Raw genomic sequence first — 23,732 nt, forward strand, 5'->3', positions numbered from 1 at the left:
ACTTTGCAGGCTAGAAAGGACTAGTGAGAAGTATTGAGAGTGAAAGAGAGCAAGGACCTACAATCTAGATGACTCTGTCCAGCAAAGCTGTCATTTAGAATGGAAGGGCAGAGAAAGTGCTTCCCAGACAAGGTAAAGCTAAAGAAATTCATCATCATCAAGCCATTATTACGTGAAATGTTAAAGAGAGTTGTTTAAGAAAAAGAAGATCAAAACTATGAACATTAAAAGGGTAATAAATTCACAACTATCAACAACTGAATCTTAAAAAAAAAAAAAGCAAACTAAGCAAACAACCAGAACAGGAACAGAATCAGATGTGGAGATCACATGGAGGGTTATCAGCTGGGAAGGGGAAGGGAGAGAATGGGGCGAAAGGTAGAGGGAATAAGAACCATAATTGGTAGGTAGAAAATAGACGGGGGGAGGTTAAAAACAATATAGGACATGGAGAAGTGAAAGACCTTACATGCACAACCCATGGACCTGAACTAAGATGGGGGAGTGCTGGAGGGAATGGGGATGCTGGGCAGAGGGGGTACCCTTCGGATAACTGTAATAACGTAATAAAACAGACTTTAAAAAGAACACCTGGCATGTGAAAAAAAAAAGGAAGAAACTTGGGCTGTGGTGAGGTGAGCGTCTGTACATCGTGTACCTCACACAGTGTCTACCTCGGAAGGCACCCACTGGGAGCTACTGTTACTGTGCAAGCGAACCTCCGCCGTAAGAAGCTAGAAAAGGAACGGCAGATGAGCACCCAAAAAAGTAGAAGGAAGGAAGTAATAAAGAGGAGTCGATAAAGGGGGAAACAGATGTACAATAGAGAAAATCAACAAAGCCAAAAGCTGGTTCTTGAAAAGATGAATAGCCCTGGACAGTGTGGCTCAGTTGCTTGCAGTGTTGTTCCGTACCCTGAAAGGTTGCCGGTTCGATTCCCAGTCAGGGCACACAGCTAGGCTACAAGTTTGATCCAAGGTTGGGCGTGTCCGGAGAGCAATCAACCAGTGTTTCTCTCCCTCTTTCTCCCTTCCTAAAACCAATAAACATCTTTTAAAAAGAAGAAAAAGATTAATGAAAGCAGTGGACCCCCTAGCAAGACTGATTTTAAAAAGTAGCAAATACAAATGGTCAATATCAGAATGCAAAAGAGAACTGTTTTTACATCAGACCTTCCCTTAAAAAATGAAATTCCAGACCCAAATGGCTCTAAACGTGGAATTCTTCCAAACGATGAAAGAAAAAACACCAATCTTAGACAAACTACCTGAGGTCAGAGACAGAGGGATCACTTCCCAGTACGGCTGAAGCGGTGACGTGCTCCTGGCAGGCTGTTTCCTGTCCTCGGAGAGCTGGCAGTTCTGTGCGAGATAAGTTCGTGCCAGTGAACAGATGTTGACAATACGGAGTGAACCAGGCCGCGCTGGGGAGGCACCTGACTCAGCCCGGGGCGGGGGCGGGGGTAGATCAGAAGTGACACCTCAGACGAGCTTCACAATGAGTCAGGGGGAAGGTAGGAGGAATATCCAAGCAGATGAGACAGTCTGTGCAGAGAGGAGAGACGCGGTGTGGCATGAACGTGCTTTACAGAGTTCGATGGACTGTCCCAAGGGGCGGTGGAGCGGGGAGAGAGATGGACAAGGCTGCCCCCTGGACCCTTCCCCACCCTGCCCCTTCCTCCTCTCAGTGCAGCGGCCCCCCGGGACTCAGCCCAGATGGCTGGGACGCCTGGTGAAGCTTGTGTCTTTGGGTCCTTCAGCCCAGAGTAAACCGCGCATTTACACACCGGCCTCTGCCTTGTTCACAATGAGGGAGGCCGGGGTGGGGGGGTGGGAAGCAAGGGGGCAGGGGTGCCCCCGCACCCCCTCACTCCCCTGCGGGCCTGGTCTCCCACAGAGCAACCTCCCTCCCAGCATGATGACCCGCAGAAACACCTACGTTTGCACAGAGCGCCCGGGGGCTGAGCGCCCGTCACTGTTGCCAAACGGCAAAGAAAACAGGTACGGAGAGGGCAGGTACAGAGGGGGCGGCAGCTGAGAAGGGGGTGTGGGGGTGGGACAGGTGAGCAGGGCCCCCCTTGATCTAAGATGATAGATGTTGGGGGAGGGGGGATCTCGGGGACTGGGGAATGTGTGTATCTGTCCCCCCCCCCCCACAGAACCTACCTGTGCCCCCCCCCACAGACCCCCCCGCTGCAGTCCTCCCCCCTTGATGAATTAATCAGTCATCAGGACAGGGAAGCTGCCCGCCCTGTTCTCTGCCTACGAGCCTTAAAAATCGGAGTTGATTTTTTTTTTTGAATGATCCATTTTTAGAGCTCAGAAGCCCCAGGATGGCACAGCTTCCACATCCTCTGGCTGGCTTGTTTTCAAACTTATTTGCTCCAGTCTGTTCTGTCTCCTTCAGCTGGCAAGTGAGGGAAACTGGTGCAGACCGGCTGCAGCGTGAGAGGGAGTGAAGTCGCTCCTGTCAGAGTTCAGGTTGGGGGGGCGGCTTTAGGGCAGTGACACTGCTGTCCCCCCAGGACTGTAGGGTTACACAAATAACAACTCATCAAGCAGTGACTGTGTGCCTGGCCTCTGGACCTTAGCTGGTCAAAGGCCCCTAACCACACCAGGAGCGCCTGGTGTGTTTTCTAACCGAGGAAATGAGACCTGGAAGGTTAGGCAGACCATCCCGGCCACACAGCTGGTGACCGAAGGGGCAAAGATTCTAGACTGACTCTAGAATCTGCATTGCACCCATTATAATGCATGGCCTTCCAATTCTAGTCAAGCGATGTGCACAGTCAGATTATAGACTCAGCTGGTGAAACGAGGAGACCCCAAGGTATCGTGGCTTAAATAAGAGGGAGGTTTACTCCTCTGTGGCTTGATCATCCAGGGGCCCAAACTGCTTCTGCCATTTTCATTGTGAGGCTCCAGCTCTGGGCCTCAGGCCACCGCAGCAGTGGGCAGCATTTCCAAACCAGCCAGAGGGGCCAGAAAGAAAGTAGAGGGCAAGCAGCATTCTTTTTAGACCCAGAAATAGTACCAGGCACTTTGGCTTATATCCCATTGGCCCAGCCATGGTCATATGACCACTGCTAGCTGCAAGGGAGGCTGAGAAATGTAGTTTCTGGTAGTGTGGCCTGTGTCCAGTGCTCAGACTCTTAGAGATTTGAGACTATAGGAAGACAAGGAGGATGGATTCTAGGGGAGAGATGGTGGCATCTACCACAGTCAGGGTTCCCTCTTTGAGGTCCAGGCTGGTGTGGGGGTCCCTAGAAGGATCGAGATGGGAGGTCTGTCCCCTTCTGTCAGGACTGGGAGGGTGACGGGGCTGGGGGAGCGTCCTGGGACAGTTGGGCCACCACTGCCCCCACAGCATCTTGAGAAAGTTAGGAAGAGGGTTCCTTCCTCTTTATTTTCACCTGTTGAAAAATTGCCCTAAGGAATATAGGTCACCTTGATTACGTTGGTACTCCCTCCCCAAGTTTAGGTGATGAGAGTTGCAATAACAGAGTATTCACAAAGGTGATTTGGTTGCTGAGGTTTGGATGGCAAATAGCCAAGGATTTGTCCAGCAGTGTATCTGAATCTATTCAGTAGCTGCATTTGGAGGAGGAGAGCTGGCTGGGGGCCTGCGTGGAGGGGCAGAGTTTGAAGAAGGGGCAGCGTGGTGGAGGGGAGGCTTTGGAGGGGCTGTTCAGTCCTCAGCTTGCACAAACCGCCCTGTCTCTGAGCTCCAGGCTGGGGGAAGTTTCTGATCTCGGGACAGGACAGTGAAGAATCAGAGGGACTGGGGACTTGGCCGGCCTCGGGTCCCACCCTGACTTGCTCCTCTCTGCCCACAGCTCGGGTACCCCACGGGTACCCCCCGCCTCCCCCTCTAGCCACAGCCTGGCTCCCCCATCGGGGGAGCGGAGCCGCCTGGCACGGGGCTCCACCATCCGTAGCACCTTCCACGGGGGCCAGGTCCGAGACCGGCGCACGGGGGGCGGCGGGGGCGTGCAGAATGGGCCCCCCGCCTCGCCCACGCTGGCCCATGAGGCCACACCCCTGCCCACTGGGCGGCCACGCCCCACCACCAACCTCTTCACCAAGCTGACCTCCAAACTGACCCGAAGGTGAGTCCCACTGGACTTGGGGGACAGGGTCGGAGTGGGGGGCTGGTGGGGCCTAACCTGTCTTCTACTCAACTCTGCTTCCTTTACCTCGACATTATCTCCTCCTCCTCCTCCTCCTCCTCCTCCTCCTCCTTCTCCTCCTCCTCCTCCGTCACCCTTCACTCCCTCCTCGCACTACAGGGTTACCCTCGATCCCTCTAAACGGCAGAACTCTAACCGCTGCGTTTCGGGCGCCTCTTTGCCCCAGGGATCCAAGATCAGTAAGTCCTGTCTGCCCTCAGCTCTCCCCGCTCTGCCTCCCTGTCCGCATGTCTGAGCCGTGTGTGCGTGCAGGCATGGGGGGTGCTCTGTGAGTGGTGGGAGAGGTTGTTTATTCATCTAATAAACAATAGTCCGGCCTCTGGAGCCAGACTCCTGAGGTTTAGGCCCTAGTTGTGCTGAGCGACCTTGAGCAAGTCACTCAACCTCTCTGGGCCTCACTCTTTCATAAAGATAGTAATAACAGTTGTTCCCTCAGGGGGTTGCCGTGTGGACCAGATGAGGTGGTATATGGGCTGAGCTTAGAGTGTTGCCCTGGAAACTGCTTTGTAAAGGTTTGCAGTTTTGTTCATTGAGCACCTACTGTGTGCCTGGCACCATCCAGGGGCCCTGGGGGAAAGAACAAACTGTGCTCTGGCAAGCCCTGCCCCGGCAGGGCCGGCACCGTACCAGGGAGCCAGACAGTCAGCAGTAAACAAGGCAAACGCACAGACTGTCGGCTGGTGACAAGTACTGAGGCGAGAACCAGAGTGGGGCAGGGGGGCCGGGGTGTAGGGAAGGGAGGGTGCCGCTCCAGGTCGGCAGGCCTCGCTAGGGCGTGTCGCTGGTGCAGGGCCTGTGGAGGGGGCGCAAGTGTGTGTCACCCCTTCTCCGTGTGGGTGTGTGTCTCTGCCCACCCCCCTCTTTCTTTTGTCTTCCAAACTCTTCAGTATCTTTCCTACGACCTGCACTAACCGTGGGCTCCCGTCTGGGCCTGGAAAGGGCGCTCAGATGCGGCTCTAGGCCCTTCCCTGCCCAGCTGCAGCCGGCGTGAGGGGCTGGGGCCAAGGCGGGGCGGGGGCCACCCAGAGTCTCAGAGGCAGTGGGTGGGGGGAGGGGGCTCCCTGGGTCTGGATTAAACGCTCTGCCCCTCCTCTCCCCTAGGGTCTCAGACGAACCTGAGAGAATCGGGGGACCTGAGGTCACAAGGTGAGTGCATGGGCCTGCCCTTGACGGCCACCTGGCCCTCCCCCTCCGCCTGCCTCAGACCCCACTTGTCTCAGCACTGCCCCCCACCCCCCTGGCCCTTCGAGGGGACCTGAGCCTCATCCTGTGAGGCCAACTCCCTGGAATGCCCCCATGACCCTCCCTTCTCTACCAGCAACCCTTCCTCTCCCTCCACCGAGTTCCCCTGTTTCCACCCCAGCCCCAAGCTCCTTCTCTTGACGTTCTTTAACTTCAGGCTACTCCATCTACATCCAGCTCCCCTCCCCCGCCGCCAGTGACACCACCCCTCCTTTCCCCTCATCCGATGAGGCAGGATGGTGGCAGGCAGCTCTGGGCCAGCTGGTGGCCAACACTCTGCACGCAGCCCCGGGTGGAACAGAGTTTAGACTTGGAGGGCCAGTCTGTCGTGCTTATTTGGCTCTGCCATTGTAGGGCAAAAGCAGTCACGTTCCATATGAACACAAATGGAGGTGGCTATGTCCCAATACAACTTTGCTTACAAAAGCAGGCAGTGTTCCACCTTGCCAAACCCTGCTTTAGCTTGGCACGACACAGTGTAGAGACTCCCAGTGGGAATGAAGAGCTGCCCTAGCACTTCCAACCAAAGTCTCAGAACTGACTCTTCGTTGGCTAGGGCTTGGTCACATGTCCAACCAATGCCTGTGGCCAGAGGGGTGGAATGCTCTCATTGGTCAGATCTGGTCATCCTTAGGCCAATCACAGTGGCCAGGGAGATGGAATGCTCTCACTGGCCAGAACTAAGTGGCTGTCACCCTTGGCACTGAGAGGTGGAGGCAGCCCCATCTGAATCAGAAAGACTAGATCTGCAGTGCTTCTCAAAAGGAACACCCTTGGCCTTGAGGGAGGATGTCTCTGTTGTACAGGGCCCTCTTGCCCATTACAGACCACCTGTTGTCCCTGATCTTCCTCATACACAACGTAATAAATGCCCATGGTGCTCCCATCCCAAGACATTGTGACAATCAAAAAGCCCCCAGAAATGTCCAAGTACCTCTTGGGGGGGATGACAGTACTGCTTCTAGATGAGAACCCCAGTCTAGAGTGGGGAGACTTGGCCCTCAAGGGAAAAGTGACTGTTCTTACCAGAGGGATGTATTCGTTAAGAAGCAAGCCCAGCTGCCAGAGTAGAGCCCCCAAAGCACAGGACAAGGATCGATTTCTCTTTCCCACAAATCTGGGGGCCAGGCTGGGCGGGCAGGGCCATTCAGCCCGTGAGGTCGTTCAGGCATCCGGATCCTGGCACCACCAGCCTTTGGAGTCCCATTGCTATCATCACGGTTGAGCCTGGCTCACAGGACGGGGGCATGAGAGGCCGGGGCACGCGGTGTCCTCTGGAGGAGGTGACGTGTGTGGAGTTGCATACACGTCACCTCCATGTGCCTCCAGTTCGAAGATGAGGCCTTGCCCGGCTTCAGGGGAGGCTGGGAAATGCCTGGGCATCTGTATGTCCAGCTGGAACTTGGTTACTGGGGTTAAAAGGGGAGGCAGGTTCGGAGGGGACCTTTAGGGATCTGGCCTGAAGCGGGAACAGTAGGGGCCCCTTTCTCTTCTCCCACCTGTGACCTCTCGTATCTCCCACCTCAGTTGCCATCTACCTTGGGATCAAACGGAAACCGCCCCCCGGCTGCTCCGATTCCCCTGGAGTGTGAAGCTGACCAGCTCGCGCCCGCCCGAGGCCCTGATGGCAGCTCTGCGCCAGGCCACCGCGGCCGCCCGCTGCCGCTGCCGCCAGCCACAGCCGTTCCTGCTGGCCTGCCTGCACGGGGGTGCGGGCGGGCCCGAGCCCCTGTCCCACTTCGAAGTGGAGGTCTGCCAGCTGCCCCGGCCGGGCCTGCGGGGAGTTCTCTTCCGCCGCGTGGCGGGCACCGCCCTGGCCTTCCGCACCCTCGTCACCCGCATCTCCAACGACCTCGAGCTCTGAGCCGCCACGGCCCTGGGTCACCTCCTCTTCTTCCTGGTCTCCTTCACTTTTGCAGGAGGGAAAGGGGTCAGGGGGCGGATTCTTCCATGGTCATCCCCACAGTTGGATTGGATTGGGGGCAAAGGCCGTCTCCTCTGCTGTTCTCCGGGACGCGTGGCTGAGGGAAGAGTGTGTGGGCTCAGAAGGGCGGGGCCGGGGGGCAGGCGCCTTCCTGGAGCCTCCAGCCAGTCCTGTCCCTCTGCACCCTGCCATGGGGCACCTGAAGAGACTTTGGGGGCAGGGCAGGGGCAGGAGGGGAAACTGAGGACACTCTTCCATTCCTCCCAACAGTTCACGGATCAGGCCTTGGGCAGGGGCAGGAAGGGTTGCTGAGCCTGACGACTGGAGAATTGGGGGACTGGGAATAGGGGGGTCAGAGACGCAGATTCCTTCCCCTTCCCCGCCCCCCCATGCTCGAACCCCCCTCCCTGCCCCAGGCTGGTGCGGGACACTTTGTACAAATCCTTGTAAATACCCCCACGCCCTCCCCTCTGCAGAGATCTCTCAAGGAGCTGGAGCTGGCGCTGTCGCCTCCAGTTTTTAAGTTATTACACCCCCACCCTCCTGTCTGCCCCTCACCTGCAGCCTGTTTGTCCAATAAACTTAGGAGAGTCCCCCTCCCCCATGCTGACCCCGGGGTGTTCCTTCCCTGCCCTCACCTGCAAGCGAGACCAAGAAGAGGAATATGACTTTGGGCCGTGGTTTCTCCTCTCTGAGCCTCGGTTTCCTCATCTGCAGAATGAGGGTGGTGGGGTGAGAGGGTCAAGGGTGATTGTGGGAGAGGGCAGGGCAGAACTCGGCCTCGTCCACGAGGCGCCCAGTTCCTACGTGGGACCCCCGTCCACCCACTCACGTGCTCAACCCACACGGTATATTGGACTCAGCCACTTCTTACTCCAGTAGTACATTTATTCAATAAACAGTCATTGACCAGTGCCGCCTCTGTGCCAGGCCCCATGCTGACATGGAGATGCAGGGGGCCCTGTCTGCAGGGGATGGGGCTTATGGCACAGACACTGGAGAAATGATGGCCTCGGGGAGCCCCGAAGGGAAAGGAGGTTAGGGAAGGCACTGCAGAGGAAGAGGTGCCACAACTGGGTTCTAAAGGATGAGCAGGAGTTGACCAGGTGTTGCGTATACCCTGGGCAAAGACCTGGGAGGTAGGAGTGCTTGGTGTATCTCCATAGAACTGTGGGTAACTCCAGCATGGCTACTGTGTTGGGGCAGGTGGACAATTAGCAAGAGACATGCTTTTTTTAATTCATTTTTACAGAGGGAAGGAGAAAGGGAGAGGTGCCTTCCTCTCCCTTTGGAGAGGAAGTGTGGTTGCCTTTCACGTGCCCCCCTACTGGAGACCTGGCCCGCAACCCAGCCATGTGCCCTGACTGGGAGTCAACTGGCAGCCCTTTGGTTCGCAATCCATATTCAACCCACTGAGCTACACCAGACAGGGCCTCAGTTGTGTTATTTAATGGTCCAGGGGGCCGACTTCAGGTATGGCTGGGTCCAGGCAGCAGGCCCTCTCACCTTTGCTGCTTTTCATCATGTTTCATACCAGCATTTTTATCCAGTAGACACTCCCTGATGGCAAAGTGACCCCAGCACTTCCAATCTTCATTCCCCCAGCTTAGTTTCTGCAGCAGGATGTTCCTCATTGCCAACTTCCAGTGAAAGTTCCAAGGCAGACTCTAATTGGTCCAGATTGGTCATATGACCATTTCTGAACCAATCACTGAGATGCAAGTGGCCAGGCCTGTACCTACAGCTGGACTTGGAGGGTGGTTCCCCATAAGTTGAGGGAGTCCTGAACAGCAGGGACATGGGAGCTCAATAAACTTGAGCAGTTGAGGACAGGGAGGCAGGTCTTGTTCACCCATGACCTTGTGGGCCAAAGTGAACAAACTGGCTTAATATCCCAGGGCACTGAGGAGCCATGGAAGGTTGTATGGAGAGAAGAGCTTTAACTGCCTCAGTTGCTCTGGTGCTTGGTAGAGTCAACCCTTGTGTTTCTCATGAGGCTGATAGGAAAGACGTGAGAAATGAAGAGGGGTAGAGATTGAACGTGATCAGTGTTGAGAAATCCAGGGGCTGGGATAGAGGAGAACTGCCGCCTTGCCACAGAGGCCAGAGTAGGGAGCAGCTGCAAAGTGTTTATGGTTGAGTGGGCAGAAGAAAGAGTGGGTTGGGGTGGTGCATGGCTCAGGAGGATCCAGCCCTGTGCTGGGCACACACTGGTGACAAAGGCAGCCCCAGCCCACCCCTCAGGGCTCACAGTCCAGCGAAGGGGCAGCTGTGTCCTCAGTGCAGATCCAGACTGGACAGGGCTGGTATGGGGGAGTCCAAAAGGGGAGCCTGCCCTAGCCAGGGAGGGTTAGGGTTAGGGAGCAGCTCCAAGGAGCTGCTAGCTGGGCAGGGGGCAGGGGGGATATGGTGTCTGGCTTCTAGGTGAGGGAGCAGCACATACAATTGAGTGGTTGGGAAGCAAGAGAGAGTACATGTCCTTCAGCAAGTGGCATCTGATTCAGGGTGAGACAGGAGGCTGGAGGTGTTGGCAGGGCCTCGAAGGTTGTGGGGAGGGGCCTGGACCTTCTTCCAAAGGCACTGGGGAGCCATGGCGAGTTTGTGAGCAAGGGAGAGGCAGGGACAGGTTTGTGCTGTGAAATGAGGGAAGGAGACAGCTCGGAAGAGTAGGGAAGAGGTAGAGGCAGCACCAAAGGTGGAAAGAGGAGGCGCGGATTTAAGGTTTGAGGTTCAAAGTGGGCTGGGTGGGCACAGTGGCTTCGGCTGCGGACTTGGCTCCACCTGTCCCCCACTGCAGTGTCTGTGGTCTGTGTGGCCTCTGGGGGTGGAGCTGGGGTTAAAGAGGGGAATCTTCAGTTGGGAACAATATTGTAAAGGACGTCCTGGCCTCTGACAGGTCCTGCATGATTAGACCTTTGGGTCTCTCCTAACCTTCCTATTTCAGTAATCTCTTGGAATTCTTGGGTAATTTCTGGGCCTCAATGTCCCCTTCCTGCTCCCTTCTGGGACCAGACTCTCCCAAAAGGCTTCCCTGGGATGCTCCGCCCCAAGCCCCTGTCTGGGGGAGGAAACAGCCTGAGCAAAGACATCGAGGTGGGAATTGCAGGGTGTAAGGAGCCAGAGAGCACACAGAGGAATGTGGGGAAAGATGAGCCTCAGCACATGGTATGCATCACAGTTTGACCTTGAAGAGTCGCAAATAACAGGGATGCTTTTTAGAAGATGTGGGAACTACCGGCAGTTTCTTGAGCAAAGCAAATGCGGCTGAAAAGTCTGGAAGCAGCTACAGAGGGATGAAGTCAGACCTCACAGAAGGCCAGTGGATAGCATAGTGAGGTACATGTGGTGAAACACATAGGAGCTCTCAGACTGAAAGCCTGTGGGCCAAATTCAAGTCTCGGCCTGCCCTTCTGGCCAGCGTTTCTCCCTCACGTGGACTCTGTTTGAGATCTGAGCATGTGTGATCAGGAGCCGAGGTTGGGAAGGGCCCGGGCTTGGGTATCTGACACTGGACCACACCTCTCTGGGTTTCAGATTCCCCATCGAGCCTTATAATTTTGGGTTACACTCTGTATCCTAACTTTGCCTCATTTTAGAGATGGGATAAAACGTGCCTAGTACTTGCCTGGAGAGGGCAGGCCACCTCAAGGTCAGACAGTGGCCAATTACCAACATGCCTCCTCCCCCTTCAGTAACTATCACACACAAAGTTAAGGCCACCATTGCTTTTACTTGTTGCTTTAAATGGAAAAAAAGCGCGAGCTCCAGATACACAGGGCACTCTCCCTTAGCCAGAACTGCTGCTGGTGTGCGAGGCTCTGGGGAAAGGAGAGGAGGGTGTAAGGGAGGTTTTTCATTGGCCAGAACCCAGAGGATGGAGCCCACTGGTTGGAACTCCGGTTGGAATTGGACCGCCAAGAAGGGTGGATAGGGCCCCAGGTTGATGGAGCCAGCACAGGCCGGCCTCCCGGGGAAAGGGGCGGGACAAGGGGTGAAGGGGCGTGTCTCCATTGGGCCGGGCCTTCCCTTCGGCTGGGGCTCCAGCAGTTGGCGGCGGGCAGGCTGGGAGTCTACTTCTGGGCGGGGATCATGTCGTCGATGGACTGGCCCTTTTCCAGCTTCTTCTCCATCTCCACCATGAGCTTCACGCCGTCCACCACCAGCTGCACCTGCGCTACCTCGGATGAGCCCAGACGGTCGGCATTGGACACGTCGAAGACTGAGCCCACGGCAGCTGTGTCCACGCCACCTGCGGGAGCAGAAAGCAGGGGCATGAAGAGGGAGCAGAGGTGCAGGAGCGGCGCCCTGGACGCCACGCCCGTGCCAACGGGACAGCCGCGTGCAATAAGTGCTTACTGAGTCACACGTTACGGGCACGCAGAGCCCCCTAACAGGCCTTTCGCCAGCCCACATCTCCGGCTTTAGTTACCTCACCCCTCCACCACCCAACACGAAAATGTAGCATGGTGGGTGAGAGTGAGCTCTGGGGCCCCGGGCTACCTGGGGTCTAATCCTGACTGTCTTCCCGTTTAGCGTTGGGTAAACTGAGGCCTCTGGGGGGGCATACACAATGTGTATTTTATAACCATAATGATATCATATTGACTCCTACGAGATAAGGCGTTTTGATGTCCATTTGCAGAGGAAGGCACTGAGGCTCGCAGAGGGCACCCTTGCCCACCCCAGAACTGGCGGGAATACCCCACTTCCCCGCCACCGCAAAAGGCCCGCCCCCGATGCCGTGAGCGGGGAGGCGGGCCGCACCTGTGCCCCGCTTCTGCAGGCGCAGACGGTTTAGGATCTCCTCGAATTTGGGGTGCTTGCTCAGGTGTGCCAACTTTACGTGTACGCCCCCACGCAGCCCGGTGCCCAGGTTGGATGGGCAGGTGAGCACGTAGCCCAGATGCTCGTTCCACATGAAGGGGTGGCCGGCTTTCTTGAAGATCTCCTCAATCTGAGGTAGGACGAGAGGACCAGGAGTCAAGTCAGCGTCAGTGGGCGCCCCCAAGTACACCCCAAACCCGGACGGAGTTCGAAGGATGTGGGTGGGGGCGGGGTTCTGAGGGGGCGCAGCGGGGAGACAGGGAGGGATGACGTTCTGAAAGGAAGGGACCGACAACACGGAAGTCTGCAGGATTCTGAGCAGGATTCCGAGAGGACGGAGCTCGAGAACGTTTCGGGTCCTTAGGGGCGGGGCTTAATGTAGGGGTGGAACGGAGTTCCCCAGGAGGCGGGGCCTTGGAAAGCGAGTTGCATTTGCCTGAGGGGGTGGGTCTTGGGCAGTATTGGAAGGAGCCTGGTTGGCAAGGGGCGTGACCCTGGAAAGCAGTTGGGAATGTGTAGGAGGGGCCATGTTCCTAGGGGCGTGGCCTTGGGAAGTGGGTGGGGCGTTTAGGGTGGAGTCAGAAGTCAGTCGCCAGGGCAGGCGCCCACCTTCTGCAGCCCCACGCAAAAGCGGCGGAAAACCTCCTTCATGTTGCCCCCCTTCTGCATGGAGATGACGCGGAGATGATCCTCCTCGTTCACCCACACCAAGAAGGTCTTGTTGTCATTATGCCTAGGGTGGGGTGCAGCAAGAGAGGAAGGAATCAGCTCCACGGGAACCCCATTTCCTGCCCTCTCACAAACAAATACCCACCGCTAGAGGGCAGCGGGCTGAGGGGCATGAGGTTGTGGCATCTTCTTCCTCAGAATCGCAAAAGCTTACACCTGTAGACTAACGGCACAGGATCTGTGAAATCTGGAGCCTTGGGAACAAGGACTTTTAGGGTCTCGGTCTTTGAACAACATTAAATTACAGACTCTTAGAATCTCAGAGTCAGAAGCTTGGAGTCAAGACTGATATATATTGGAAATCTTACATCTTGTCTCTGGACCAGAGAATCTTCCTGTCACATTGTTACATCTCAGAAACAGGGTCTTAGAATCATAAAACTTTCCAATGTGGAAATGTTTGAAACCATAGTTATCACAGGATCTGAGGTTAGTGAAACTTTAGAACCTAAAAATATTAAAATCTTGAAATCTTAGAATCATCCTATCTGTAAATCTTGGAACCTACACTCAATAAGTCACCTGAAATTCAGGTTCAACCAACCTTTTTAAATCTTTGACTATCAGAATCAGGGGTTCAAAGATTTATAGAAAGCCCCACTAGTGACCGTAGTTAGTAAGAAAGATCATACTAATGGCCAAGAAGTACTGAGAACTTACTATACAGGAGGCGCTGTTTTCTGTGATTTACATATATGAACTCACTGGTCCTCACAAGAATCCCACAGCTATGGATTACTGTGACCTCTGCTTTACAGATGGGGAAACTGGGGCGGGGAAATGTTAACTAACGTGCCCAAGGACACAAGGCTAGTAAGTGGCAGCACTGGGATTTGAACCCAGACACTCTCATTCAAGTCTAAGTTCCTAACCTACACCACCCGGGTCCAAGTTTCCCAAAATGTGTCACACAGACCACACGGGGCTGGCCAGGATGGAGGGCGAGATCCCATTCTGGTTCTCAGAAACATACTGTGGTCTTGCCTTTGGTGGAGGAGTGAGGAGGATCGTGGGGGGACTGGAAGAGGCTGGAGGGAGGGGAGGCCGTGTGACAGGGGTCTCACCAGATGCCTCGGGCGTCGGGCCAGTCCCGGGCCATGCCTGAGGCCAGCAGCAGTGGGGATACGGGCTTGTCAAACAGGAAGTGGTCGTCGATGAGCTGCTGCTGCTCCTGTTCTGTCATGCTCTTCAGAGGGTAGTACTTCCCCTTGAACTCGCCTGTCAGGCTGTTGAGGGCTGGGAGGCCATGCGAAGGAGGGGTCAGCAGCCTGGTCCCCCTCAAGCAGGCTGTGGAGGCCCCAGGGGCCCCGCACTGCTGCCCCTAAGGGCTTTGTGCTGTGGCCCCGTGTACGTCCTAAAGGTGCCTGAATAGGGTGTCCAAACCCAGATTCATGCCCCCTCAAACGTGCTCCTCCCCTGTGTGCCCAGGCCACCTCACGTGCTTAAGAAAACATGATTCTCCCCTCCCTCCCCTCACATCCAGTCCACCTGCGAGCATCTGTGGGCTGGTGCCCGCTCCTCTCGGCCAGCAAGGCACAGAGTCTGTCTCAAAAGTGTGGGGGCCACCAGTAAAAGTTATCATAATATAGTATATATAGTATTTGTATGTATTCATATGTGTAGTAAATGTATGTTATGTACATATTTGTATATATGTATTTATATAATTCATACTTATTTATATACATTTTAAACATTATTTGTATTGTATACTAAGTGTTATATATCATATACCACATACTATATTATTACAAAATATTTATGTGATCTTACAAATTAAATTCTATTAAAAATGAAGGTAATAAATGCTCAAAACTATCATTCCTAATTATTCTACTATATTTACTATTATCTGTGCCCTTGAAGTCATCGTCGCCTATCAGAGCTGTGTGGTGGGGATGTTACAGCGTTCTGTGCTGCTGTGCATCTCGCCCCAGTTCTGTACGATGTCACGTCATAGCTTAGGATCAGCCGTGGTGGGAGCATTTGCACCACGGAAATGGGCAGGTGCTGCAAATCAGGGCTGTTTTGTTGTTGTTGTTGCTAAACATTGATCAGAATGCCATGAGTTCTGACGTTTTCACCTCCAAAACATACTCTCTCTCCCCATCCCATTGCTACCCCTCGCCCTCCACCTGGACTGCTGGGGTGGACCCTCGAGGCTTCTCTGCTCCCACCTCTGCCCACACTCCGTTCCCCACCCAGCAGCCAGAGGGCTCCGCGTAAATCTGAACCTGTCCTTCCTCCGCTCACACCCTCCCACGCCTTCCGCCTCCCTCGGAATCAAAGCCAAGCCCTCTTGACAGCCCACGAGGCTCTGCCCAACCTGACCGCCCCTCTGAGCTCATCTCCTCGCTCACTCAGCTCCGGCCACGGTGGTTTCCCTGCGCTTCCTCCCCACCTCAGGGTCTTTGCACCTGCTCTTCCACCCGCTGGAAGGCTCCTTCTTATCACTCAGGTCTCAACTTCTCCTTTAGGTAGCTCCCCCTTCCCCAGCTCCATATATCCAGTCGCTCTCTGCCACACCCATTGTTTCTTGGCTTCAGGGCATTTTGGAATTATCTTATTCTTTTGCTGGCTTCTGTGTTTCCTCTCGCCTCCCCACCAGGCTGACAGCTCCAGGCAGCAGTGACATTGTCTGTGTTATTCATCACGGGAGCCCCAGCTCCCCATGCAGGACCAGATCAACCACAAGTGTTTGCTGGCTGGCTGGCTGGCTGGCTGGGTGGATGTGAGGACCCTGGTGCAATCAGGCGTCTGCCTGGATTTCCTCGGGGCATCTCAAGGCTGGGCGGCTGCCCCCCAAGACCTCCACCAGGAGGCATACCACCAGCTGCACCCACCAGGCACCCAGGATTCACCAGGCCATGTCCGAGTTTTAGAAACACAGGGATCTGAGGGGGCCCAGAGACGCACCCAGGAAGGAGCAGAGCCAGAGCTGGGTGACCCTGGCAGCGGGTGGTGTGGGGGCTCTCACCTTCCACAGAGAGCTTCTCCACGGCCCGGCGCTCGCCGCGGGAGCAGTGTGGGGGCAGCGTGTAGCCCTTGATGCTCCGGCCGGTGCGGACGCGGCTGCTGAACACATAGTTGGGGTCCAGGTCGTCTCCGCCCTGGAGGGCAGGGGGGGGTGTCAGGGCCTCCCGGTTCCCTCTGGCTCTCTGCTGCTTCCCGCGGCTCCTCCGTCCCCACCAGCCTGTCTCCCCACCTCCCTCCCTCCCAGCGACCTCTCCCTCCATCTCTGCCCCTCCCCCACCTCCTCTGCCCCTGTATTTTCCTTCATACCTCTTTCTCCCCCATCTCTGACTGTCTCTCCTCCCAACTCTGACTCTGTCCACCCTGTTTCTCCCTTTCTACAGGTCTGTTCTGCACCTGCTTCTCTCTCTCTTCCACCCTCCCTCCCCTCTCCTGTCCCGCCGTCTCCTATCCATCTGCTCTGTCCCTCTTCCTGTGTTTCTCTGCATCTCTGTTTAACCTCTGCATCTCTGAGTGCCCTTCCCACCTCAGTCCCTTTCCCTCTCTCCTCCCACCCCTCTGCCCTCTCTCCCCCGCTCCTCCCCTCCCCTGGGGCAGCCAACCTTGAGGTTCTCGTGGTTGAGGTCGGTCTTGTGCTTGTCAGTGGGTTTGTAGCCCCCGTGCCGGTCCTGGATGATGGGGTCGAAGAGGTCCTTGAACACCTCGTAGGACTCCTCATCCCCGGCCACACAGCCCACGGTCATGATGAAGGGGTGACCTGGGGGGTCAGGTGAGGTTAGAGGTGCTTGTGCTCACCAAGGAAGGCCTGGCCTCCTGGGTACATGTAGACTGTGTGCCACACACGTGTATGTGTGTGTACATGTGCATGCGCGTGTGTCTTAGTAGGCGCACATTCAAGACCTTGGGGTCAGAACTGACAGGGGTGGTGAAACCAGAGGGAAGGTTGGGAGGGGTCAGGCTGGCCTGGGGGGCGGAGACTACTGGGGGCAGGGCAAAAGAGAAGGGAGAGTCTCTGGCGGCCAGTTACTAATACTGAAAATATTACCACTTCAGAGCCCCCAAATCATAGAAACCTCACCTAGAACTGGTCAGGACCTTAGACGGTCAGCTTCCAGACAGTAAGAGACCTGCAAGACCCTCTTACTTCCCAGGTGGGGAAACGCGGCCCGGGGACAGAGGGCCCTTCTCCTGCATCAGGAGACGGGGCTGCAGGCTAAGGCTGGACGCTGCACCGCTGTGGCCAGGTCCACTTGCCCTGGCGGGTGTCCTTGCAGCAGGGACCGAAGCTCCAGTGACACCCGCCAAGTCCGCGCGCTCACCCCGCACTGGGCGCCGCTCTGGCACCGTATGAGCTTGGGTTCCTGTGCTGTTCCAGCACGGTGGCCCGTTCGCAGGTGAGGAAGCTGAGGCTTGGGAAGGTGGGATCCAGGCCTGAGCCGCACCCCCTTCTAGTCCCTGTGACGCACCACCGGGAAGACCTACCTGGGTTGTCCACACCCGTCTGGATGACGTCATCCAGTGTGAAACCAGAGGGAGTCTCCTTGTCCCGCAGCTTCTTGTAGAGGTCAGGGGTCAGCACCTTGGCCATGTGGTTGTTGTGCTTGGTGAGGTCGGGGTACTCCTCCTCCGGCTTGTAGTTCAGCTTGAACTTGTTGTGGGTGTTCCCGAACGGCATGGTGGCGGCGTGGCGGGACTGGTGGGAAGCGGAGGAGGGGAGGTTAGCTGCCTGTAGCGGAGGTCAGCGAGGCTTTCAGACAGGCCAGCCCAAGGGCCAGCCCTGACTCCCGTGATGGGTAACTGGAAGCAGGAGGGTCCCCTATCTGAGCCCCTGCGTTTTTACAGGGTGCATCAGGAGTCTTGGGTCAGAATCCCAGCTCTGGCACGTTGGGTTGTAGTAGTAATCATGGCATGGATAAGCATGTACATTCTGGCCCTGGCAGGTGTGGCTCAGTGGACTGAGCGTTGGCCTGCAAACCAAAGGGTCACCGGTTCAATTCCCAGTCAGGGCACATGCCTGGGTTGCAGGTTAGGCCCCCAGTAGGGGGCGTGCACGAGGGAGGCAACCACACATTGTTGTTTCTCTTCCTCTCCTTCTCCCTCCCTTCCCCTCTATAAATAAATAAATAAATAAATAAATAAATAAATAAAATCTAAAAAAAAAAAAAAAAAGGAATGTATCTTCTAGAATCAGGTAGCCTGGGTTTGAATCCCAGCTCTGCCACTTCCAGCAAGCTTTGTGACCTCAAGCAAGCTGCTTGGCCTCTCTGGGCCTCAGATGACTCCTCTGTAAAATGGGGGTCATCATACTGGCACTCGCCCCGCAGGGATGTCGGGAGGGTTGAAACACTGGGGACTGGTGCCCACCAGGCAGTGAGCTGATTTTGCCCAGCTGTTATTATTGCTGTTGTCGCTGTTTTCAGGGTCTGTGTGGGGAGCTGGTGAGCAGGTGGAGGGTGTTGCTGGGAAGGAGTGTGAGCAGAGAAGGCTCAATGTCTGGGGGGCCCAGTCAAGGGCGGAGGGGCAGGGCAGAAGGGAGGGCTGGGTGGCTGCGCCCACCTCTGTGCTCTGACGACTTTCCCTCAGGGCTCCGTTGGCAAGAAAAGTTCAGCCTCTGGGGTTAATGGAACTGGGTCCAAATCCCACCCATGCCATTCCCCACTGCTGTGTTACCCCAGGCCAGTTGCTCAGCCTCTGTGAGCCTCTGTCACCTGTGAACTGAGCCTCCCCATAGGGTGGCTGGGAGGATTCTTTCAGTTCGGGCACGTGGCTGGCTGAGCACAAGCCCTGGCGTAGAGTCATACCTGGGGGGTGGGGGGGTGGCGGCTGCTATTATTGTTATTACTTTTGTTCAAGAGCCTCAGAAAAGAAGGACCTTGCGGCAGTGATGGTCGACATAGGGCGCTCCCCCCATCTCCAGGGAAGGGAAGCAGGTAGGAGGGTGGGAAGGCTGGGACCAGGGTAAGCTGCTGGCTGAGGCATCAGGCCAGGGGGCTGGGAGGCCATAAAAGACGTTCGGAGCTGCTGCCCAGTGTGGGAGATTATTTTTAGAGTCTGGCAAACACCTCCCTCCCCCCCAACCCAGCTGCCACGCTCCCTCCGCACGCCCCACATTCCAGGGGCTCGGCTTGCACCAAGTCAGCAGGCCGGAGACAGGTGGGCTGGGGCGGTCGGGAGGACAGGCAGCGGCCTCCGCGGGGCTCAAGGGCTTCCTGCCCAGAAACCCCCCTTCCCCGGGTGTACCCCCCCATCCCTGCTAGGGACGTGCCGGGAGAGGACACTGAGACGGGGTGGGTGAGCCCAGGAGACGCAAGCAAAAATAGCCCCAGACACACACACACACACACATCACCACAAACAGCCACACACACACCTTCAAGCTCAGGGACACACCCAGGATGCAGGCACCCACGCAGGAGCCACAGACAGACAGGCGGACACAAGGTCGCACTGTTGTGAGACGCAACAGGGACCCACAGGACCACACATGCAAAGACCCCAAGAGTGCCAGCTCTCACAGGCCCTGACAGGTGACACAGAGACACCCCCACAGCTGTGGCGCCCGGTTCTAGAGACAGACCCTCATAAATTCGAGCCAGGCCGGCAGCCCCTCGCAGCGGGGGCAGCTGGCAGCTGTCAGGGCTCCTCTGGTCTCCAGGTCCCTCCCCTGGACCCTGTGCCGCAGAGACCACAGGTCCCAGCAGGGGCTGGGGGCTCACAGGTTGGGGGGGCACTCCTAGACGGAAGGACAACCTTCCCACACACTGACGCGCCTGCGTGCAGGAGGGTGTGGCAGCAGACACGAAAGCCCCTTTGCACAGCCAGGCTGGTCTCCGGCACCCACGGGAGCGCCCGCTCCCGACCCCACCCGATGGCCCCGAGGGCGGTACCTGTCTGGGCTGCGCTGAAAGGGGCTGTCTGCACCGGGGAGGCAACGCTGACCCAAAGGAAGAGCCTGCAGCCCCGGCCTTATATAGGTGGGGCCTGGGCTGTGCTATTGGCTGGGAGGGGCTGCCTCCAGAGAGGGGGGCTGGAGGGCAGCTGAGCCTCTCACCTCGCTGGCTGGGCACCGTGCCCACTCCGAACCCAGGCGTGCCTTGCGCCCAGCCCCATAGCCTTCTATGGGCCGCCCCAGGGCAGCCCCACCAAGCCGGTCCCCTGACCAAGTGCTGAGTCGGGTTGGCGGGAACAGCTGGCCCCCAGCCAGGGACACAGGACAGTTGCAGGAATGGGCCCAGGCACGTAGAAGACATCTTCCCCTGGCCCTCGGCAAGGCCACCAGCCCCCTTCCGTGTCCAGGCCTCTCCGCAGCCCCCAGTGGCCTTGACCGGGGCAAACCGGCAGGTGGTGAGCCCTGCCCCCCCTCCCCCCGGGGAAAACTTGCAGGGGCCCCAGGAGCGCCCGGTATCCGGTTTTCCAGAAAGGCTGTGTGATTTGCCCACTGTCACCCAACTATAGGGAGCATATGCCAAGGCCAAGGTCAGAACTGGAGGCAGCCCCCGGAAGCCTGCGCTGAGATGTAGTTTACTCCTTGGGTGGGGGCGGGGCGGTGGAAACTGAGGCTCTGCTGAATTGAGGTTCAAACTCAAGGCCAGGGTTGGAGGCCGTGATCGCCCTCCCACTCTGGCCCTGCCGGTGACAGTGACGCAAGGAGATTTCCGCCGTGGAGGGGACAGGGAAGGACTCGCCCAGGACGGGAGTTTATTTTTAGCATGCGTTTCGCTGCCTCTGCTAAGGCCCAGACCCGGGGCCCTGGTTATGGAGGGGGGTGGGCCGCGGGGGCAGGTGTTAGGGGGTGGGGTCGCCACGTGTCCCGGTTAATTATAACCAGGCATCTCGGGTGTCCCCGGGCCTCGCCTCCTTACAAGGGCAGCGGCAGCCGGGAGGCTGTTTTCACCCCCTGAGGAAGGGCGGGGAGCGGCGATTCGGGGTTAAAGCGCCCCCCGCCCCCTAGCCCCCGTCTCCGAAGACCTGGGCGGAGCACGAGCTCTTGGCACCTCGGCTGCGATTGGACCTCAAGGACTGAGGAGGGGAGTCTGTGCGAGGGGGAGGCGCAGAGGAAGGTGCTCCTCCGCCTGGAAGGAGCCACGATTGCGGTGGGGCGGGCGCGGGGCGGGGGCCCGAGATGGCAGGGAAGAGAACGTTCCCTTCCCTCTGGGGTTTCTCCCTTTTCTCGGATCGCCCTCATTTCTTCCCAGGCAGGTGGGGACTGAACTAGGGAAAGGGGGTCCTCTCCGCCCCTCCCCAGATTCCTGGTGGGGAGCTTAGAAAACTTTTCCTTAGGGCCCAGATACTGATCTGTCCATCCACCTGTCCCTTCCGGGCAAGGTCAAGGTGGCAGAGGCCTCCCTCCTGGTTAGGGAAGCTGAGGCCCCGAGGGGAATCGGTTATGCGTTTATCGGGAATCGTTAGGCATTTGTCAGTTTCACGTTTACTGAGCCCTTACGGAGGGCACAGCAGAAAACAGCCCAAACCCCTGCCCTCATGAGGTGACAGCGACCAAGTCAATATACGTTGTCACGTCAGGGGCAATAGGGCTTTGGAGGAAAGTGAAAGAGGGTAAGGGACACGTGACGGCACAGCAGGGGCCTCTCTGGGGAGAGGTGAAGCCTCTCTGGGGAGGTGACATGAGGGCAGAGACCCAAAGGGGAGGGGGAGAGCCTCGCGGGAAATCCAGAAGGCAGACAGCAGGTGCAAAGGCCCTGAGGTGGGAGTGGCTTGGCTTCTTGGAGCGTCAGGGGGGGGGCTGCAGGGCTGGAGTGGATGGGCAGAGGGAGAGTGGGAGGAGGAACAGGAGGCTGGAGAGGGGGCGGGAGCAGGTCTGTGGGGCACTGGGGGCTGCAGAGGCATTCTCATCTCACCATGAGAGGTCAGAGGTGAGAGGTATGTGAGCCACGGAAGTTGTGAGCAGGGGAGAGAAGGGATCCAGTGTGTCACACAACTGGTGGGTGGCACAGCCCAGCCTCCCTGGGCCCCTAACAGTCCTTCGTGGAGACATTTGACAGTCTTTTTGGCCACACAGCATCAGAAGCCTCTGTTATGTTTGGAGAGGTCCCTGCCCTATGATGGTTCCCGTTGGAGAAGCCAGACATGTTAGAAACTCCCAGAGTGTCCCAGAATTCGCTGCAGTAATGGTCCCCTCATAAGGCTCAGAGAGGTTAAGTGACTTGCCCAAGGTCACACAGCTGGGAGGCAAACTGGCCCAGTGCAGCGGAGAGTGGACTCGGGCTTTGGGGAAAGTAATGTTGAGGCCTCTCCGAAAGGTCAGGCTCTATCGTCCACCCAGAGTCCTTCTCCAGGTGGCCAGGACCCAGTAATTTGTACCTACTTCCCCAGCAGCCTGGCTGCAGGTTCTGAGCACTTCGTGTGTATTGATCAATCTAGTTCCCCAACAGTTCTACAGAGTGGGTACTGCAAATGTCACAAATCAGGAATGTGAAGCCCAGAGAGGCCAAGTCATTTGCCCAAAGTCACATAGCTGAGAAGTAGCAGAACCAGGCTGCAAGACAGCCGGTCCCTGAGCTAGTTTTCATAACCCCTCCCTGATCCTGCCTCTTCGAGCTGAAGCCCCACCTTGCAGAGGATGGAGGAGGCTGCAAACGACAAGGACGTTGCTCAAGGTCACAGTCAGTGTTCTGGACTTCCAGAGCCTGCACGCTTCCCTTCACCCCAAGGCCCTGGCACTGCCGCGCTAACCCACTCCCAAACCCTCTCTGGTTCCTACCACCTCCCCCGTTCCGATCTCTCCCCTGAGGATGCGGCTGCCACATTCAGACACTCCAGTAGGCAGCATTCCACCCCCATGGCCCCCAGAATGCTCTTCTCACCACCTCCAAGATTCCTCCTCCAATCCTGGTAGTCCATACATCAAAGCCAGCCTCAGAGCCAGAGGGTTGAGGACCTGCCCACTCCTTCTTGCTCCTGGAGAGGAAGGCTGGGCCTGCTGCAGCCCTGGGAGGAACTGACAGGCTCCTGTGGGGGTGGGGTGGGGGTGGGGCAGACAGGCCAATAGCAGAGTCTTTCACGACTCCACTCCTGTCCAGCCCCATTCCTCCAAATCCATCCTTGTCGGTTTAGCTGTACATTGTCCTCGGGGTGCTGCTGTAGTTGCATCTCAGTTCTTTGTTTTGTTGTGTTGGTTTTCCATTCTGCTATTTCAAATGTATTATTTATTTATTTATTTATTTATTTTTAAGATTTTATTTTTACAGAAAGGGGAAGGGGAGGAGAAAGAAAAGGAGAGAAACATCAATGTGTGGTTGCCTCTCGCACGCTCCCAACTGGTGACCTGGCCTGCAACACAGGCATGTGCCCTGACTAAAATCAAACCTGCGACCCTTTGGTTCACAGTCTGGTGCTCAATCCACTGAGCCACACCAGCCAGGGCTCAAATTTATTTACATTGAAAATGTTATATTTTGGGTAAATGGGTGGTCACACTGATGTATGTTTTAGTTTCTTAAAGTTAGTTACTTTTTTATTGAGGTATAACTATTCACCAAAGTGCCATAACCTTCAGACAAATGAATTTTATATGTGTGTACGCCTGAATAACCACCACCAAGATCAAGGTAGAGAATATCTCCAGCACCCCAACAAGATCTGTTACTCTCCCTCCTAATCAATGTCCCTCTCTTTTTCCAAAGGAACCACTATCCTGCCTTTTAACACCATGCATTTGCTTTGCCTGTGATTGAACATCATATAAATAAAACCGTACAGGATGCCATATGGCTCTTTGGTCTGATTTCTCTTGATCAACATTTGTTGAGATTCATTCATATTATAACATGCAGCAATAGACTGTTCTTTAACATGTTTTTTTAAGATTTTATTTATTTAGTTTTAGAGAGA

The 23,732-nt window shown here is 56.4% G+C and overlaps 2 protein-coding genes across 4 annotated transcripts in view; one reads left to right on the forward strand and one right to left on the reverse strand.

Moving 5' to 3' along the window:
- The window catches only part of MARK4 (microtubule affinity regulating kinase 4), a 30,793-nt gene extending 22,523 nt beyond the window's left edge, over window positions 1-8,270 (forward strand). The window contains exons 14-18 of one of the 2 annotated variants that reach the window (XM_028529991.2): window positions 1,897-2,000; window positions 3,836-4,108; window positions 4,289-4,368; window positions 5,291-5,335; window positions 6,959-7,171. In XM_028529991.2, coding sequence (XP_028385792.1) covers window positions 1,897-2,000; window positions 3,836-4,108; window positions 4,289-4,368; window positions 5,291-5,335; window positions 6,959-7,023 — 567 coding nt within the window. In that variant the 3' untranslated portion in view covers window positions 7,024-7,171. Of the gene's footprint in view, window positions 1-1,896; window positions 2,001-3,835; window positions 4,109-4,288; window positions 4,369-5,290; window positions 5,336-6,958 lie in introns of both variants that reach the window. The other variant, XM_028529990.2, reaches the window with a different exon arrangement.
- A 2,795-nt stretch (window positions 8,271-11,065) lies between these two features.
- On the reverse strand, window positions 11,066-19,864 carry CKM (creatine kinase, M-type). Of its 2 annotated transcripts, none has more exons than XM_028530027.2 (8): window positions 19,769-19,864; window positions 17,364-17,574; window positions 16,484-16,638; window positions 15,886-16,018; window positions 13,973-14,144; window positions 12,789-12,912; window positions 12,120-12,309; window positions 11,066-11,604 (listed from the first exon to the last, which is right to left on the reverse strand). In XM_028530027.2, exons 2-8 carry the CDS (start codon window positions 17,554-17,556, stop codon window positions 11,426-11,428), a joined length of 1,146 nt encoding a protein of 381 aa, XP_028385828.1. In that variant the 5' UTR covers window positions 17,557-17,574; window positions 19,769-19,864; the 3' UTR covers window positions 11,066-11,425. The 2 variants fall into 2 exon arrangements, with proteins under 2 accessions (XP_028385828.1, XP_035868966.1); XM_036013073.1 differs by having other exon boundaries at window positions 17,364-17,582; window positions 19,768-19,820.
- Window positions 19,865-23,732: the final 3,868 nt, after the last annotated feature.

Source organism: Phyllostomus discolor, chromosome 12 (genome assembly GCF_004126475.2).
Source record: "Phyllostomus discolor isolate MPI-MPIP mPhyDis1 chromosome 12, mPhyDis1.pri.v3, whole genome shotgun sequence".
Taxonomy (NCBI): Eukaryota; Metazoa; Chordata; class Mammalia; order Chiroptera; family Phyllostomidae; genus Phyllostomus; species Phyllostomus discolor.

Bases quoted from the DNA above. Each gene is read 5' to 3' on its own strand.
- CKM (XM_028530027.2), bottom strand. From the start codon at position 17,556: ATGCCGTTCGGGAACACCCACAACAAGTTCAAGCTGAACTACAAGCCG. The intron at 12,913-13,972 runs GTGAGACCCCTG...ACCCCACCCTAG, and splicing joins CCCGACGCCCGAGGCATCTG to GCATAATGACAACAAGACCT. The intron at 12,310-12,788 runs GTGGGCGCCTGC...GTCCTACCTCAG, and splicing joins TTTGCGTGGGGCTGCAGAAG to ATTGAGGAGATCTTCAAGAA.